At 40.0% G+C, this 19,550-nt stretch overlaps 2 protein-coding genes across 10 annotated transcripts in view; both read left to right on the forward strand.

The window, feature by feature from the left end:
* The first annotated feature begins 1,917 nt into the window (after positions 1–1,917).
* Positions 1,918–4,654, forward strand: LOC107390194 (motor neuron and pancreas homeobox protein 1). Its single transcript, XM_015966766.3, has 3 exons — positions 1,918–2,577; positions 3,112–3,266; positions 3,437–4,654. Exons 1-3 carry the CDS (start codon positions 2,145–2,147, stop codon positions 3,671–3,673), a joined length of 825 nt encoding a protein of 274 aa, XP_015822252.1. The 5' UTR covers positions 1,918–2,144; the 3' UTR covers positions 3,674–4,654.
* A 103-nt stretch (positions 4,655–4,757) lies between these two features.
* Positions 4,758–19,550, forward strand: part of cfap65 (cilia and flagella associated protein 65) — a 28,327-nt gene continuing 13,534 nt past the window's right edge. For 5 of the 9 annotated variants that reach the window (XM_070544413.1, XM_070544414.1, XM_070544415.1 and 2 more), the window contains exons 1-8: positions 8,633–9,811; positions 15,634–15,701; positions 16,169–16,353; positions 16,432–16,534; positions 16,676–16,842; positions 16,960–17,165; positions 18,617–18,750; positions 19,278–19,500. In XM_070544413.1, the coding sequence (XP_070400514.1) occupies positions 9,127–9,811; positions 15,634–15,701; positions 16,169–16,353; positions 16,432–16,534; positions 16,676–16,842; positions 16,960–17,165; positions 18,617–18,750; positions 19,278–19,500 (1,771 nt within the window). In that variant the 5' untranslated portion in view covers positions 8,633–9,126. Of the gene's footprint in view, positions 4,889–8,628; positions 9,812–15,633; positions 15,702–16,168; positions 16,354–16,431; positions 16,535–16,675; positions 16,843–16,959; positions 17,166–18,616; positions 18,751–19,277; positions 19,501–19,550 lie in introns of those variants that run through there. The other 4 variants (XM_015966764.3, XM_070544420.1, XM_070544419.1 and 1 more) reach the window with 4 other exon arrangements.

A 19,550-nucleotide genomic window follows, 5' to 3' on the forward strand; every position in this document is an offset into this window, starting at 1 on the left:
ATACACTTCAAAGTTGAATGCATTTTAGCTTCAGAAACAACAGCTTAAATGTTCTCAGCTTTAACGTAATTGTCTTTATCACATAAATGAATTATTTATTTATTTGTTTTAATTCATAACAAAAAGACAATTTCTTAGCTAGCTGCCTCACCTGCTAATACCAAAACACTGAAACAATGCATTATATAACAATAGCTCCAATCATGGATGCAATCTCATTTTAAATGTCATGTGCACAGACTGTGATCACAGTTTGTTTCTGTTTATACGACGGTTTTTACCTACACTTTATCCTGCAAGTTTAAGGCCCTGTCCACACGTAGCCGTGGATCTGCCAAAATGTAGATATTTTTCTACGTTTTGGCCTGTCATCCACACAAAAACGGAGTTTTTTCACACGAAAACGGATCTTTTTAAAAACTCCGGCCAAAGTGAAGGTCTGCGTTTTCTCCGTTTTGGGTGTCTGCGTGTGGACGGACAAAACCGGAGTTTTAAGGTCCGCAACGTCACTTTCCGCGACAAAAATGCTGACATCACGTGTGCGACCTGTGTTTACACTAGCCGACAGCATGGATGCCCTCAGAGCTGCGCTCGCTTTATCAATTGTCCAAGCGCTTTTTGCTTGTTTGTTGTTGCAAGCGGAATTACTGCTCCTTGCAGAAGACCACAGACGAAGGACGAGGTTAAGAACGGGGGAAGTACTGCCACCTACAGGTCTGGCATGTCCTTAACAACGTATTTATCCGGGTACGTGTGGACAGTTTTTTTTTTAAAACGAGGTGGTGTGGATGCAAGTTTTTGGAGGGGCGGATATCCATTTTTTAAAAAAAACGGCTACGTGTGGACTAGGCCTTAATTTCAGACAATTTATCAGTAAATGTGCAAATTAAATCTTGCGTTATCTGCTACAAGCATCTCCCTGCTGCAACTCAGAGAAATCTTCCGTCAAAATCAAACTGGATTTAATTTAAATCTTCCAACTGCAGGCTGCAGCTACAGCTCCACATGCCGGCACACACAAGTTCAACTTTAAGCACATTGGTTGTTTAGTTTATGGGGGCAGCTGAGCAGGTGTTGCCGTGTTTGTCTTTGACATGAGAAGGTTTGTTTTCCCAGGTATACGACCTCCTCCTATCAGTTCTGTAAAAATCCAGCAGGAAATCACCACAGATGACAGCAGAAGGTGTATGTTTACACAGCCTGTGGCCATTAAGTGAAATTTAATGACTATAAAAAACATTAAATCAAGACTTTTAAGGGACAATGTGTAGTTTGATGCAAAAACTTCACGCTCCTTACTTTACTTTTAAGTGTTTTTGATTTTAAAGGGACAGAAGAAGCACCCGGTGGGTTTTGGCCACCTGCTCAGACTCTTCTGGTCTCCAACGCGAGAAAATAAGTTTGTTTTGAGTCCAATTACTGCTCTTTTATCTGCTCTGTGGTGTGGTGATGACCGGTAATCAGCAGCCGCCGCTGATAAGAGCTGCTGTGTATCCGTCAGCTTTAGTAAGCAATAAAGTTTAACGAGGAATTAGATTTGAAATGATTAATGTTGTCATCAAGAGTCAGGCAATTACAGCAATATATATTTCAAGAGTATTTGCCTGCATCACAAGCTGAAAGTGCAATATAACACGTGGGTTCCTGATGTGTTTGTGAGAAAATTAAACTGACTTAATCTGAATTATGAGATTATGGACACCAGTGTAAAGAAAAAAGTGACCAAACGAAAATAAAAGAACCAAAACTAAATGATTGAACATTTATTTTCTTTACCAATAAATGCAATAAAAGGCAATACGTTTGGTCATTTTATAAATTATTAAAGCATTTCAAGAGTAAAGTGAAAAGTCTGCATTTTGTTTGGAGATGATCAGATATAAAAGAGAGTTGGAGTGTCCTGAGCCTGTGTGGGGCTCTGGCCAATCATAGCAGAGCAGTTTTTATGGTCCTATTGTGTTAGTAGGTTTTCATTCGCTGCTGGGTGGGCAGGGTGTCTTTTACGCACAAGGTTGAATTGAAATTGGCCAAAAGAGGAGATTCCGTTCACATTTGGAAGCCTGAGTCCCATTATTTACGAGTTGGAGTTGAAGAAGTACATTTCTATTGTTTAAGGTTAGAATTCAAAATAAAAGGGAAGCAAAATGACAGCGTCAGTGGAGAAGTCCCAAAACTTTCGGATTGACGCGCTCCTGGCGCATGACTCGGAGAAGAAGACGGACAGGGGCAGAGGCTCTCCGGGGTTGTTTTACTGCAAAGCTGCTGATAAGTCTCCTTCCTCTTCTCCAAACTCCTCTCCAGTCCGACCAGGGTTCCTGTCTGAATCCCATCTCCTCACCCTGCCGCAGTCGGGGCTCACAGCGCTGCACCAGGGTCTTTTCAGAATGCACCCGGCGGGGTCCTTGCATCCGCTGGTGACCCTCGGAGGTCAGCATCCCGCCTTCATGTATCCCGGCTTCACGCAGCTGTTCCAGCCTTATCCAGAGGAGATGAATGGGGGACCCACGGCCACAACAATCCCCCTGGAGCCATGGATCAGAGCAGGGATGGTGATGCCCAGAGTCGGAGAACTTGGCAGTGAGTACTTCACAAATAAAACACTTTAATAATAATAATAATAATAATAATAATAATAATAATAATAATAATAATAATAATAATAATAATAATAATAATAATATATAAATAAATAAATATTATGATAATAATAATAATGATGATTATGATGATAATAATAATAAAAATATGATGATGATAATAACAACAACAACAACAACAACAACAACAATACTAATAATATTAAAGTTAAGATGTTTTTAATATTCAAAAACCTTGTAGGTTATAGGACCATGACTTTGATTTGCAGTTACTTCTTACATAAATACAAATAAAATATAAAAAATTACAACTTGTTTATAATCACATGGTTTTCATTAAGGTAATGGAGCTCCATAGTTTATTACCTCCTCTAACGGGACACATTTTTCCAAACAATCAGGCTTTTTTCAAGTGTTTTTGTCATATGCTGTCTTCTCATTGCACTTGTTTTTGGTTAAATGGTGTATTTAGATTTTTTTTAATTATAATATATGATTTTTGTCTCATCATTAGGTCAGACAGCTCTGCTGGGGAAGTGCCGGAGACCAAGGACAGCTTTCACTAGTCAGCAACTGCTGGAACTGGAAAACCAGTTCAAGCTCAACAAGTATCTGTCAAGGCCAAAACGCTTTGAGGTGGCCACCTCTCTCATGCTGACAGAAACTCAGGTTAGGGTCTAAATCAAGCAAGATGGCATGATGATTTCATCTGCCAACTTGATCTTTTTAGTGTTTGTGCTATACAGTTATATGTGTTTTTCTTTCTTTTTTTGGCACATTTGTCAGAAAACGTTACCAGAAAGAGAACATGTGTTTAAAATTTTTCTTGTTGTGTTTAGGTGAAGATCTGGTTCCAGAACCGTCGTATGAAGTGGAAGAGAAGCTATAAAACCAAGGAACAGGTGCCTGCAGCCTCCTTGATGGAGGACAGTCTGGATGCACAGAGAACCAAACATCATGGTGGCTCTGTCAGCTCCAGCCTGGAGGATGAAGATGACGTAGAAGGGGAGGATGAGGGTGAAAAAGAAGAGATGAAGGAAGACTCCTTGGATTCTACTGGCTTTTTTGGGGTTTAGAGATGGAAAATCAAACTTCTTACTCAGAGAAAAAGTTTAGAGGAGGCTCCAAGAAAACAACAAGATCAGTACTTTTAGTACTGGGATTTTTATTTATTTTTGAATTCCAATTTGTTTTCTTTTGGAGTTCAAGTCCTGCCCCCTGATGAATGTGGATATTTATGAGTATGGCATCATAGAGAACACAATATTTATAGAGGTGCCAAGTATTAGTCCAACATACTTACACAAGATTTTATGCTAGAATATCCAATTTGGCTCATTAGTGCCACAAACGTTTGAACCTATATAATCTGACATAATCTGGTCATTGCAGAAAGGACTGATTTGTGTCAGATAAGGGGCACTTCAGGGGGCCAATCAGATTTCAGCAAGGGCCAATGCCCCTGTGGCCTCACCCCTAGAACCACCAATTCCACATGAGCAATTGTCAAACTTCTGGGTGATCCACTTTCCCCCAAAGTCACAACAAATGCATGTTCAGTTATTAGCAACTCTAGATGTTTTCCCCAGTAATCTAGATACATTTGTTGTCTATGTATAAATGCACATAGGAACTCATTTCTTTTTGCTGAAAGTTACGAATGGAAAAGTATGAACAAAAATCGTGTGTAAACATGAAAATGACTGTATAATAAAGTAATTAAAAATGTTTTTATACTATTTCCGAGTGGAACATGCCAGATATTTTAGGCCAAGTAAAAGTAGAAAAAAGTACCCAATGTTGTAATTATTTAAACGTTTAATTATTCAAGTTTGTTCCATAATGTTTCATGATTTGCTTTGTTATTTTAATAAATGTATCAAAGCTGCACATGCAAATACATGGCAACAAATGTTGTACAGTAACAAACAGTCCTAGTATTTTTTTAACTTTGTTGTTTATGTAATAGAAAAAATCTAATATATTTCTGTATGAGTTTGATACTTTAATTTTTCGTAGACACAAGTGGTTTAAACAATAAAGATTTACTTTTATGACTGAGTTGAAGACTTTCCTTTATCTAGAAAAGTAAGAAACGTTAGGTTTGAGTGAACATTTCTCTTCATTGAAATGTCCCTCATCGGCTGCCGTAACCTCTCTGGTGACCACAGCAATGGCTCGTTACCGTGGAAACGCCATAGCAGACGAACTCCGAGCGTTATCCGCTGTGTTTCTATGATTTCTTTGCTACAAAATGTACTCGCTAAGGTGCTGATTATACGTCGTTGAAGGTAAGGGGTAGTTTTTTGTGTTAAAACGTGCAGTTTAATTTTTAAAGTAAGTTTTCATAATCGATACTTGCTCCACAAAACCCTAGTGCATCGGTCATGTAGCCTAGCTTAAAGTTTGATTCATACACAGGGCAGCTAGCTTCTCAGTTGCGGTATCAATTGAACACATTTACACATCCGGTAATTTACAGCGGTCAAGTGAGCCGTCGTTCGTTTGTCAGTGGTCAAGTGAGCCGCACCTACAATTGAAGTGCGCGTTTATACGGTTTACGGTAACACCCGTCTCGCTACTGGAGAGAGTTGAGATGAGCGACAGAATGGCATCAGGATGGCACAGAGCTGCTAAATGTGCCTATTTGATAAAGGATAGAATTGTGTTTTTAAAAAAGGACACTAAGCATCCTATACATACATACTAAGTACCTCGAGTACTACCTGGTACCAAAGTATGAACTACTTTTACTGTGTACTTTTTCAGTATTTGTACTTCAAAGTATGTCCAAAACGCCAAAAGTGCCGAGCCTGAGATATGATCAAATGGCTTTTTGGAAAAAAGGACACTAGGCCATCTATACATACAGACTGAGTGCCTCGAGTACTACCTGGTACCAAAGTATTGACTGCTTTTACTGTGTACTTTTTCAGTAATTGTACTACGAAGTACGTACAAAAAGCTAACGTGCCGTGTTTGAGATAGGATAAAATGAGATTTGGAAAAAAGGACACTATGACATCTGGAGACTCATTCCAACTACATAATACTATAGTATTGTACCAGGTGGTACTATTTTTACTTTTATTGTTCCTTTAACCTTTTATTGTAATTCAAACGAAGTAAAAAAAAAAGTCACTTTTTTTTTAGATACAAAGAAAAAGTTTTTCAAAAACGATAAATGTTATTTGATTAAATTCTGGACAATTCATTCATAAATGCAAACTTCTATCTAACAGCCAGTATGGTTTCATAGGAGATAGTAGCATATTGTTTGAAGGGGAGACTTTACAGGACCTTCTGAGTGATGTCTACTCAATTTAACAAATAACCTGGTTTGATTAAAAAAAATTGGTATACTGTGTGGGAATCATATTTGGGAAATACAATTGTAAAGTCATGATAGATGGTTTAAGTACTTCAAGATTGAATTAAATCTAGTTTATGGGTGATAGACCACAAGATCTGCCAGAAACCTCACTTTCAACATACTGTATTCAACCTAAAGTATTTTGGAGTATTTCAATCCTTAGTTAAGCAAAATCTGTAATGAATAATCAAGCATTATATTTCGTATATTGGTCACTTTTTGGCCATATTCGAACTGTTGCGTTGAAGTTTGGGAAAACACAGCTCTTCATAACCTGCACACTCACTTCAGAAAAGAGCCATCAGAATACGGCAGGTTACCAGAATCACATTAAAGAGTAATTTATAAACGCCTGCTAAAACTCCCACATCTGGTTGAACTTCAAACAGACCAGCTTATACAAAGAAAGAAACAAACAATTACCAAGTAATTTATATAGAAATGTTATCTTACTTTTTACTTATGGGATCAAATTCCCTCTGGGATTAATAAAGTATTTTTGAATTGAATTAACTGAGAGGGGGATTGTAACTACAAGGGAAGCATCAAATTCTCAACCAGGACTGTTCGAAAAACCATGTAGAGAATGTGCACCCCACTCTGTGGTGTGAAGGTGTGGAGTAACCTCAGTCAAGACCTGAAGCAATAGCCACACATGAGTTTGTTTAAGAAATGTATTTGTTTTTTTTAAATAAGTATAAAGACTACTATGGGAGATGGAGTTAGTGCGTGGCTCCAACGCCGCTAATAAGAATGTTTATTGTGCATGATGACTTTTATCTTGTTGGGTGTGTGTTTGTAGATAGATTGTGAGGTAATTGGTTCTTCATTGCTTTAACTGTTACTCTGTGATAGTTTGGTTGATACATTGCAATATAGAAGAACAAATAATACAGTCGTGGCCAAAGGTTTTTAAAATTGCATAAGTATTGGAAACTGGAAAAGTTTTGGATTTTTTATAATAATTAGCATAAACTCCAGAATGTTATATTTCAGTACATCACAGAAACAACTGAGACAACGATCTAAAAGGAGTTTATTAAAAAAAAACTTGTAAAAACTAATACTTGTGTCATTCTCAAAACTTTTAGCCATGACTGTAGTTGTTTTTGTGCATTATAATATTTAGATAAAACCATCTTGAAATATTGGAGAGGGCTGAATAAGTTTCACTTCTTCCAACTCCATATGTAGATGGCCTAGTGTCCTTTTTCCCAAATCTCATTTTATCCCATCTCAAACACGGCACGTTAGCTTTTTGGACATACTTTGAAGTACAATTACTGAAAAAGTACACAGTAAAAGTAGTTCATACTTTGGTAACAGGTAGTACTAGAGGTACTTAGGATGTGTGTATAGGTGCCCTAGTGTCCTTTTTCCCAAATACTTTTTTTTTCCGTTTATTTCATTCAAAATAAAAACAAATAAAACATATAAACAATAAAAAATGCATAACAAAAATCAACTTTTAATGAAAAGGAGCAGGATAAAGAAATAATCTTATAATTTCTGCCCCCTTTTCCAGTAGAAATAATCAATTTATATATAATTACCATTTGTCAGACACATACAGATTCATTTTAAACTTTTTCCTGTTCTAAATTCCAGTGTGATCATGATCATTGGTTTAATTTACATTTTCATAATTATTTAGTACACTCAATTTGGTACATTTTTTGAATATATTAAATGACAGAGTTCTCTTTTAATTTCCCTTTTATGGTTATTCCATAATTTAACACCATTTACAGATATATTCCATTCCTTAATTTTAGTTCTAAATCTAGGTTTTGTAAACACATCAGTTTCTTTCAGCATGTAATTACTAGTTCTCTTTTCAAATAACCCCTGAATGTTTGTTGGCAGAGTACCTACATTGGCCCTAATACATGGTTTGTAAAATTTTCCAGTCTTTTAAATCATGAAATTTTAGTAATCTATATTTATTAAACAACGGGTTCGATGGATCTCTACAGCCACTATAATTGATGATTCTCAGAGCTCTTTTCTGTAAAATAAATAAGGGTTGTGTATAGTTTTTGGATGTTGCTCCCCAGATTTCTACACAATAAGTCAAGTATGGAACAATCAGTTAATTGTACAATGCCAACAAACCAGATTTAGTCAGTAAAAACTTGACTATGTAATACTCCTAAGGATTTGGCAATTTTACCTTTTATGTAACTAATATGGGATTTCCATGTCAAGTCTTCATCAACAAGAACTCCAAGAAATTTAGTTTCTTTTACTCTTTGAATTTCAATCCCATCTATTTCCAATGACACATCACTGTTCTTTTCATCATTAAACAGTAAAACATTTGTTTTATTAAGATTCAGTGTCAATCTATTTATATCAAACCAGTTTTTAATTTTAATCAGTTCATCATTTATCACTTTAGCCACCTCCTCAATATTTGATCCTGAGTAAAACAGTGTTGTATCATCTGCAAATAGAATGGTACCGAGTGTCTTAGATACATTTACCAAGTCGTTAATGAACAAAATGAACAGTTTTTTTCCCGAGGACCGACCCTTGTGGCACTCCACAATTAATTTCAAGTAGTTTTGATTTATGGTCCTTTATCTGAACAAACTGTTTCATTTTTTCTAAATAAGTTTTAACCGATTGATGAGCCACACCCCTTATTCCATACTGTTACGGCTGGAGCCTTTTTGTGTTGTGATTTCATTTTTCTGTGCATTTTATGTTGCATCTGAGGAGCCTGCCTGCAGACTATGTTGGCTCACCCTTGCTCCTCCCTGCACCAGCTGAGCTGGGTTTTCATCAGCCGCAAATTGTTTAAAGGACCAGCTGGAGCTCCTCACCAAGGGGGACAATAGTGCAGAGCTGCCTTTCCTCTGGTCTGTTGTCTCCCAATTAGAACTTCGATATTGTGCTCTTACTGTTTGAACCTGTTTTGGTAAAAGTGGATTTAGATCCGTGGTGGTTAAAAGAATAATAGTCATCTTTTCTGAATTAAGAGAAAGTAAATAAAACCTTTGTTAATTTTCCTTTGTGTCACGCGTCCTCCATGTTACCCCAGGCCCCCTAGACACCTGGTTGTAACATATGGGGGCTCGTCCGGGATCATTAAGTACCCTTAAACTGAGGTCGGATGCGTGATCATTTGTGTGTATCAGTGTTTTACCAGTTATGGCTACTTTTGATTTAGCGCAGTTTGTGGAGGCCCCATCCCGTGGACTGATTGGTGCCTGTCGCAAGCGGGGTCTGCTGGACGTGGCGGATCACTTTGGATTTCAGGTGGACAGCTCAATGTTAAAGGTGGAGCTGCAGGAGGTGGTAATCAGTGGCTTGGAGGACTTGGGCCTGCTTACTCGGCAACAGGCTGCCTCTCCTGCGGAGGCCCGTGTAAATGCTGAACCTCCCCTGGCAACCCCGCCCCCTGTCAGCCCTGCAGCACCTGATGACAGAGACAGACTGGTTACAGCTGCTGGAGACGCCGACCCGGCTGACTCTGATGAGGACGTGACTCCAGCCGAATTCAGGCTGAGGATTGAGCAACTCCGTTTGGACGCTGAGGACAGAGCCCAGCACAGACAGCTGGAGTTTGAGATGAGAAAGCTGGAACTGGAAGCTGATACAAAATTGCGGCTCCGCAAACTTGAACTTGAACACGAGGCTGTGAAGGCTGAGAAAGAGACATCTCCGGTGAGTTCCCCACCGCAAGACTCTTTTAATATCAGTAACTGCATGGCGTTGATGCCTGTTTTCAGGGAATCTGAGGTTGACTGCTACTTCTCTGCGTTTGAACGCATCGCAACGGCGCTTAATTGGCCGCGGGATGTGTGGCCTCTTCTGCTGCAGTGCAGATTCACAGGTAAAGCCTCCGAGGTTGTAGCCGCTCTCTCTGTCTCGGATAGCAATAATTATGACACTGTTAAAACTGCAGTTTTACAGGCATATGAGTTGGTGCCAGAAGCCTATCGCCAGAAATTCAGACTTTCCAGGAAAAACTCTGCACAGACACACATAGAGTTTGCTCGAGTAAAAACGGTTCTATTCGATAAATGGTGTAATTCCTCCAAGGTAAAAGACTTTGCTACTTTGCGTGAGCTCCTGCTCCTTGAGGAATTTAAACGCTGCATCCCTGATAAAGTGGTTCAGTATGTAAACGAGCAGAAGGTGACGTCATTGTCTGCTGCAGCGCAGCTCGCGGATGAGTTTGTGTTAACTCACAGGGTGAACTTTGATCCCAACAGAAGACCCTCACCTGGGCCGCCGGCTGAGGCAGACATAACGAATGTCGTTCCTGAACCTGCTCTGTGTTTTTATTGTCACAAGCCTGGTCATGTCATAAAGGACTGTCCCATTCTCCAGGCCAAGAATGTAAGACAAGAACAGCCTGACAATGTTGAGGTTTTTACCTGTTCAGCCCATGTTGGGGAACGGGATGTGGGATCCTGTTTTAAGCCATTTGTATTTTCTGGATTTGTTTCATTGTCGGCTGATGATAGGCCTGTACCGATAAAAATCCTGAGGGACACTGGGGCATCTCATTCTCTCATTCTGAGTTCGGCATTACCCTTTTCTGGAAGAAGTGCTTGTGGTTTTAAAGTAGTTGTTAAAGGGATTGCGCCCCCGTCCTTTCAGAGGCCTGTCCATCGTGTGTTTTTAACATCTGATCTCGTCACAGGATATTTTAACATTGCTGTCTGTCGCTCCCTACCAGTGGATGGCGTCGTTCTCCTGTTGGGAAATGACATCGCTGGGGACTTGATGGTTCCACCTGCCTGGTCAAAACCTCAAGCTAAGGGGGTAGAAAACATGTCAGTTTCTACTCCTAATGGTCTCATTGCAGGAAACAAAAACACAGGCTCCTGTGAAATGGACAGACGTGCTGCTGAGCCTGAGCCGCCCGTGTTTGATGCTGGGTTTTGTGGACCAGCCAAAATAAAGAGGAAAAATAAAAAGAAACCATTATGATTTATCTGTGAGTAGTGTACAGAGACCTTCGCTTTACAAATTCCGTGCTTTGGCCACTTATTAAGTAAGATGACAAGCAGCAAAGGCACAAAAGATTTTGGTTTAGCCCAACCTGGAGAATGAGATGTAGCAGTGTTTGTTGTTTTGTTTTTTGTACCCAAAGGTGTAGACCTTAGGCTTTATGGGGGGAAGTGTTACGGCTGGAGCCTTTTTGTGTTGTGATTTCATTTTTCTGTGCATTTTATGTTGCATCTGAGGAGCCTGCCTGCAGACTATGTTGGCTCACCCTTGCTCCTCCCTGCACCAGCTGAGCTGGGTTTTCATCAGCCGCAAATTGTTTAAAGGACCAGCTGGAGCTCCTCACCAAGGGGGACAATAGTGCAGAGCTGCCTTTCCTCTGGTCTGTTGTCTCCCACTTAGAACTTCGATATTGTGCTCTTACTGTTTGAACCTGTTTTGGTAAAAGTGGATTTAGATCCGTGGTGGTTAAAAGAATAATAGTCATCTTTTCTGAATTAAGAGAAAGTAAATAAAACCTTTGTTAATTTTCCTTTGTGTCACGCGTCCTCCATGTTACCCCAGGCCCCCTAGACACCTGGTTGTAACACATACTGACTTAATTTTCGAAGTAACCTTGAGTGATCAATGATGTCAAATGCTTTTTTCAAATCAATGAAAACACTAACAAAATCATTTTATTGTCAATTGCTGTTCATATTTTATCCTTTAATTCCATTGTTGCCATTGCTGTGGAATGTTTAGTTCTAAACCCATACTGTTCATTGTTTAAAATATTATTTTTTGATGAATTTATCCAACCTTGATACAAATACTTTTTCCAATATGTTAGAAAACTGTGGAAGCAGTGACACCGGCCTGTAATTATTGAAACTATGTTTATCACCACTCTTGTACAAAGGAATGACTTTCGCTGTTTGTTTCATTGCGTCGGGAAAATTTCTAGTAGAAAGTGATAGATTACAAATGTAAGTGAATGGTTCAATGACAGATTCTATGATGGTTTTAACAGTTATCTTGTCCAGGTCCTGATAATCGGTTCATCGTTTGTTTCCACAGTTTCTTACAATGTTTCGTATTTCTTCTTTATCTGTTTTGTCAAGGACAATACTATTGACAGTACTAATCATTGTGGTCAATTTAGCTTCTATTATTGGTTTGTTTTCCGTCAAACTCCTACCTACATTTACAAAAAAATCATTAAACTCATCAGTGATGTCTTTATCATCATAAATGTCTTTTTTTGTTCTTGACAAAGTGATTTGGAATACTGGAGTTTGTTTTCTCTATTAGTCACACTGTTTATTATTCCCCAAATAACTTTTGTGTTATTTTTATTCTGATTCAATAGATTACCATAATAATCTTTTTTTTGCTTCCTAATTATTGTTACCAATTTATTTTTATATTTTTTATATCTATCTTCTGATTCCCTTGTTTGCAATAAAAAAAAACTCCTATATAAATTATTATTTTTTGCACACGCATTCTTTAATCCCTTAGTCATCCAAGGCTGATTTTCCCTTTTACCTGTGGATTTGATTAATTTGCCGTTATCATTATATGACTTCAACAGTATTTTCATGAAGGATGTGTATGCAGCGTTGACATCACTGACGTATACCTCCTTCTACTTTTGTTTATTAAGATCTTTGCTTAATGCCTCCATGGCTTTAACTGATTTATCTCTTCTGTAGTTCATGGTGATGTTTTGTTTTATGGAATGTTTGTATTTGAAGATTGCGAAAACAGGTAGGCGGTCACTAATATCCGTCATTAATATCCCTGTTTTCCTGACATCATCCTTATTGTTAGTGAATATATTATCAATGATTGTTGCAGTCTGAGATGTAATTCTAGCTGGCTTGTTTATCAAGGGAAATAAACCTACACTATACAGTGAATCTGCCAAATCCTTAGTTATCCGTCCAGCCTCATGTTCTAAATTAATATTAAAGTCCCCACATAGAACTAATGTTTTGTATTTAATGTGATCAACCAATTCAATCATTATTTCATTAAATGTCCCAATACATGATTCTGGTGCTCTATAAACACATCTAAGTATTTTTGGCAGCTTCATTGCTGATTTCTACAGTTACAATTTCCATAACATTATCTTCCATCATTGTCATTTCCTTAACATTCTAGATCTGATTTAATGTACAGGTCAACCCCACCATCTCTTTTATTTTTTCTATTTACAAAATAAAGTTCATACCCTTCCATTTGTACTTCATCCATCATATCATCTTTGAGCCAAGTCTCTGTTATAGCAATCACACTAAATTTGTTTTTGAATTTATTTAAATAATCTTTGATAATTAATAACTTAGGAAATAAGCTTCTACTATTAATGTGGATAAGTGACATTGTGTCCTTAGTCATTCTTCCACAGTTCAATTGTTCTTCTCCAATATAATCATAACTTATGTTTAATTCATATAAATTTCCATCTATTTTATTGTCAATATCATATATTTTATCATCCATTTCAGTCGAGTGATTTTTGCCAGTTTGAATCAAGACCAATATCAAACCGAGTTATCCATGTTGTTTTTACAGTATCCAAAATAAGTTTGGAAGCATAAATTCTGATGATCGTAACCATAGTTTGTAAACTTGTTTATATTCTCATTTATCACTTGTGTATTTTTCTAGTTCTGTTAGTTCCTTAATGATCAGAATCTGTGCCTGCTCCGGAGACCCATTCAGTTTAAAAAATACCTTACAGTTGGAATTCCATGTTGACTGTACTTTCTTTTGCTTTCTCAGAAGTCTCGCTTGCCTTGCAATGTCTGCATTTTTCTAGGTGTTCATTTATATATACATTGGTTCCCTTCAGCTTCCTTCCTTGTTTAAGCAGTTCTTTCTTGTGTTTTCTGTTCATAAATCTGATAAGGATTGCAGGTTTCTGATTTTTATTTTTACGTGGAAGAGGATGACATCCCTCTATGTCCTTGGCCTCTAGATGTATCCCTTTGCTACCAAGGAAGTCCATTACCTGCCTTTCTAAGTTGTTTAATTCTTGTTCAGGTGGTTCTCCACTCTCTGTAGCTGTTGCTCTTGCATAAGTTTGATGTTTGTTTCAAGTCCTGTCACTATTACATCATTTATTCTTGAATATTGTTCCAGTTCTGACACTCTTTCTTCCAGTAAGGTGATTTTCCTGTCCTTTTCCTCGTTTTTTTCTTCTTAGGACTTTAACCTCCTCCACTAATTCCATTAGCGCTTTCTGTTGTTTTTTAGACTGTCGTAATTTCTTCTGACATAAAGCTCAGTGATCTCTTTATCTCTTCCAGTTCCTCCTCAGCCACATTGTTTCTTTTTGGAGGCATTGTTACTGACGCACCCCAGTAGAGCCTGGTCTGGTAGCTGGAGCAGAACCTGGGCCTGGTAGCTGGAGCAGAACCTGGGTCTGGTAGTTGGAGCAGAACCTGGGCCTGGTAGCTGGAGCAGAACCTGGGTTTGGTAGCTGGAGCAGAACCTGGGTCTGGTGGCTGGAGCAGAACCTGGGTCTGGTAGCTGGAGCAGAACCTGGGCCTGGTAGCTGGAGCAGAACCTGGGTTTGGTAGCTGGAGCAGAACCTGGGTCTGGTGGCTGGAGCAGAACCTGGGTCTGGTAGCTGGAGCAGAACCTGGGCCTGGTAGCTGGAGCAGAACCTGGGTCTGGTAGCTGGAGCAGAACCTGGGCCTGGTAGCTGGAGCAGAACCTGGGTCTGGTGGCTGGAGCAGAACCTTGGTCTGGTGGCTGGAGCAGAACCTGGGTCTGGTAGCTGGAGCAGAACCTGGGCCTGGTAGCTGGAGCAGAACCTGGGTTTGGTAGCTGGAGCAGAACCTGGGTCTGGTGGCTGGAGCAGAACCTGGGCCTGGTAGCTGGAGCAGAACCTGGGTCTGGTAGCTGGAGCAGAACCTGGGCCTGGTAGCTGGAGCAGAACCTGGGTCTGGTGGCTGGAGCAGAACCTTGGTCTGGTGGCTGGAGCAGAACCTGGGTCTGGTAGCTGGAGCAGAACCTGGGCCTGGTAGCTGGAGCAGAACCTGGGTTTGGTAGCTGGAGCAGAACCTGGGTCTGGTGGCTGGAGCAGAACCTGGGCCTGGTAGCTGGAGCAGAACCTGGGTCTGGTAGCTGGAGCAGAACCTGGGCCTGGTAGCTGGAGCAGAACCTGGACCTGGTGGCTGGAGCAGAACCTTGGTCTGGTGGCTGGAGCAGAACCTGGGTCTGGTGGCTGGAGCAGAACCTGTTCCTTTATATTTTTCTATGTGTATCCCTTTATGCTTCCAATAGTAGTTCTGTTGCTCCCAGGTTTTTCTCCTGATGCTGCTGGTTTCTGTTCCTACGACCTCTTTTGTTTCCACCATTTTATCCCATCTCAAACAGCACTTTTGGCTTTTTGGATATACTTTAAGGACAATTACTGAAAACGTACACAGTAAAAGTAGTTCATACTTTGGTACCAGGTAGTACTCGAGGTACTTAGTAAGTGTGTATGAAAAAGGCACATTTAGCATTTCAGCCCATTCTGTCGCTCATCTCAGCTCTTCTCCAGCAGCGAGACGGTGTTACCGTAAAGTACCATATAAATACGCACTTCAATTGTAGGTGCGGCTCACTTGACCGCAGTTTGAATTTCAAAGGTTTAATAAAGAAGCCAGTCAGTTACATTTAAACTTTTATTACCATATATCTTTTGCCCCACAGGCATGTTGGCAGAAGCTAGCAGCATTGCAAATCGATGGGAAATCTCCATCTCTGGACAAAATGTCGAAGTAATGAACCCAAATCTCTTTGGTTTTATTCAAGCTTAAATGACACTTTGAGTTAGCAATACAGTTAGTATAAAGATAACTGTGAACAATGTTCTGTAATTATTACAAAGTGGTAAAATGATTTTTTAAGTTGAAATATCTGTCATAAAATGTGGGTGTTCTTTTTCCTCTCAGCTCTCCAGACACTTCTTATTCAGCGCCCCTGAGTCTGATTGTTTCACATCTCACCTGCACACAGCTATACACATCCTCCTCAAAAGTTAGCAGGCCATGACAGTAGACTTAGAGAAGTGAAAACAAACCTGACAGACCAGAGAGCAACCAAACTGCCAGGAAAAATTACTAAATGATTTGGACAAATACCCCAAACACCCACTTATCATGACAAGCTGTTGACTTTTTAATGCTTATTCAAGTCATTTCTTTTTCTTTTCATTTCAATTTTTCTGCAAAACCTCAAATTGCAGGATACAGGAACTCACAACGGACAGGATGGGCGGTACCAGAAAAATACCTCAAACCAAAAAACCTGTCATTTGGGTTTGGAAACCAAACCAGAGCTCCTATGGGACAATTGGAGCCCTGGAAGCAAATTCACCAAGGTTCTGGTGTTAAAAAACATCGATAACAAGCTGAAGAAGCTGAACATTAGGTTATAAATAATCACAAATCTACTCACAGCCCCAAGTTATCCACATGAAGTCACGATCCTGTTTTTTTTTCTTTACAGACATCCAATGTCCAACATTTTCTCTGCCTCGATTCCTCAGATCGTCTTCATCAGCCCGGGGACTACTTTCATTATTCCAATCACCTTTGGGCCACAACAAATGGTAAACCATTCCAATTTAGAGTGAAATTCTGGAGTGGTTGCAAAAATAAATAATACAGACTCACAAACATGACATTAACTCCTTCCTGTGAAATGTTATGTGCTTTGTTTAATGGGTTGTGTGTTTGACTGCATGTGACAGTGTGAATATGAGGACAGCATTGAGTTTCAAGATAAAAAAGAAAGATTTTGTGTGTATCTCCATGCCATCATCCCCTGCCATATGCTGGAGGTTCCTGGTTCTGTGGAGCTCCCACTCTGTGCCGTTCAGCACACCTCACAAACTGAATTCCATATAAAAAATGCCAGGTATTTCTGAGAGTGAATATTTGTGTGCATCAGTGTGATGAACCCCACCGACCCTTTCCACATAAATTATCTCCACTTTTCCATTAACAAGTATTTTCATAATCTTCTCTCTCCTAGGAATTTCCAGACGTTTTTCGAGTGGGATTGTGCAGAACCGTTTCATTTGAGCCCAGAGCGAGGCCTGCTGCAGCCTGAGCAGGAGTGTCCCATCAGAGTGATGTTCCACCCACAAGAGGCGCAGATGCACCAGCAGCAGGCCTGCTGCAGATTTGGAGATGAAGGGGAAAAGGCTAATAGCGTCACTGTACATCTACAGGGAGAAGGTGCAGCTGAGAAGGAACTGGAGCGTTCAATGAAACTATCTAATCTACAGTTTCTATAAATCACAGCATAAGGATTATTTTGTTTAATAACTTATATTTTACCTTAGGTGACTACAAAGAATAGTTTTGATTGTTACTGCAGACTACATCACTTTTATCTCAATGATTTCTTGACATCATCACATTTTATTTCTGCGCTTTCTGAGAAAGTTGGAGAAATTTGGCATAAAAAAATCGTCATCAACTTTCATAGAGATACAGTGGAGAGTAGGGGTGTGAATTTTACAACTCTAGCCTGGCCTGTTTAATTCTGCGTCTGAGTCTGGTAAGTCACAGGCAGAGAGGCACATAAGGAGCGGGACTAGGCAGCTCAAAAATAACCAATCAGAAAAACGACGGAGATGGCGACTGTACCGCTGTAGTTTTTTAGCTGTAGTAAAAAAAAAAAAGGCGTCTGGCAACGGCACAAACATCTTTATATTTTTATTAGTTTATTTTTTTTTTAAGAAATGCTTTTAGAGCTTCTACTTGTGGTTTTAAAGACATTGAAGTCATTTAGAACAGAGGAAAGAGCCGCAGCAAACCCCGCCGCTGTCTCCGTTGTTCATGAGAAACTGAGCGTCGCTGTGTGTGACGGCTGCGACGCTGTAGTTTTTTTTAGCTGCAGTAAAAAATGGCGTCTGGCGGCAGTGCTAACATCTTTCTTTTGAAGAAAGGCTTTTAGAGATTCTACTTGTTGTGGTTTTAAAGACGTGTCCAAGTCATTTAGAACGGAGGAAAGATCCACAGCGAACTCCGCTTCAGTCGCCATGTTCAACAAACTCGGCGTTGTGGTGTGCGACGTACGCTACTCAGCGCTGATTGGCTTAGTTAGAATTCTCAGGGGGCGGGGTTATTTGAAAAGGAGAGTTCCCAGACCCTTTCTCTGTGCAGAACTAAACAGAGGAGGAGTCTGGAAGGCCAGGCTACAACTCACGATTCAGTTAAGAATCGATTCACAATCAGCACTCTTAGTACTAAAGAGTGTAAATTCCAGGATTAACTACTTTCTTCGGTATGTCAGACATCTGCTAGGTGTCTATGATGTCGGAGTGGGTTGCTCTGGAAGTCCATGCATCACTTGCCAGATTGAGGCAGTACCAAAGCCTTTGGCTGACAAATAATGGGAGCAGCGAATGAGCTAGAAATTCTTTGGAAAATGCCTTCTCAAGTAACGAAACGTTGACATTTAGAATCGATTCATAATCTTTATAAATAAGAATCTCGATTCAGATGTGAATCCGGCACCTCTAGTGGAGGCGGTCATTATCATAGTGTGACGTGAAAACTTTAATTTTCCTGCCATAAAATCTGCAGGATTATTTTTCTCCACCAAGGAAATGACGGAAACATCAGAAATGTGTGTAAAATAGACTTCAGACAGTCACAATCTTTTTTCCCCCCCCCCCCAGCAAAATATCCTTACCTTGAGTTAAAACATCCGGGCAGCAAAAAGGAGGAAAATTGCCTTTCAGAGTTACACTTTGGGTCTGTGGCAGTTGACCAGAGTTTAAGCAAACACTTTGACATCTTTAACCCTTCCTCTGTGAGTAAACACACACACACACACACACACACACACACACACACGCGCACACACACACACACACACACACACACACACACACACACACACGCGCGCACGCACACACACACACACACACACACACACACACACACACACACACGCACACACGCACAAACACACACACACACGCACGCACACACACACACACACACACACACACACACACACACACACACACACACACACACACACACACACACACACACACATACACACACACACACACACACACACACACACACGCACGTACACACACACACACACACACACACACGTACACACACACACACACACACACACACACACACGTACACACACACACACACACACACACGTATACACACACACACGCACAAACACACACACACACACACACACACACACACACACACACACACACACACACACACACACACACACACATACACACATTTTCATTACTGACCGGCTTCTCTCACATCTGCTTTTTCTTTCCTCCCAACCAGGTAAGCGTGCATTTTTCCCTATCACCACTGCCTGCTGTAGCCATGTTTACATCAGCGTTCTACTGTGATGTCACCAGAGGCATCTTGCCACCTGGTGGGTCCCTCCGGGCTTCAGTCACGTATTCTCCCACCGTGGTGGACACCGTCTCTGTCGAGTACTTGTCTCTAAAATATAACGGGTCAATCAACAATCCTCAGCTCACACTTAAAGGCAAATGTATAGGTGAGAATTTTTTTTTTTTTTTTTTTGTCTTCTGAAAAATTCAGATAAAG

Source organism: Nothobranchius furzeri, chromosome 14, assembly GCF_043380555.1.
Source record: "Nothobranchius furzeri strain GRZ-AD chromosome 14, NfurGRZ-RIMD1, whole genome shotgun sequence".
Taxonomy (NCBI): domain Eukaryota; kingdom Metazoa; phylum Chordata; class Actinopteri; order Cyprinodontiformes; family Nothobranchiidae; genus Nothobranchius; species Nothobranchius furzeri.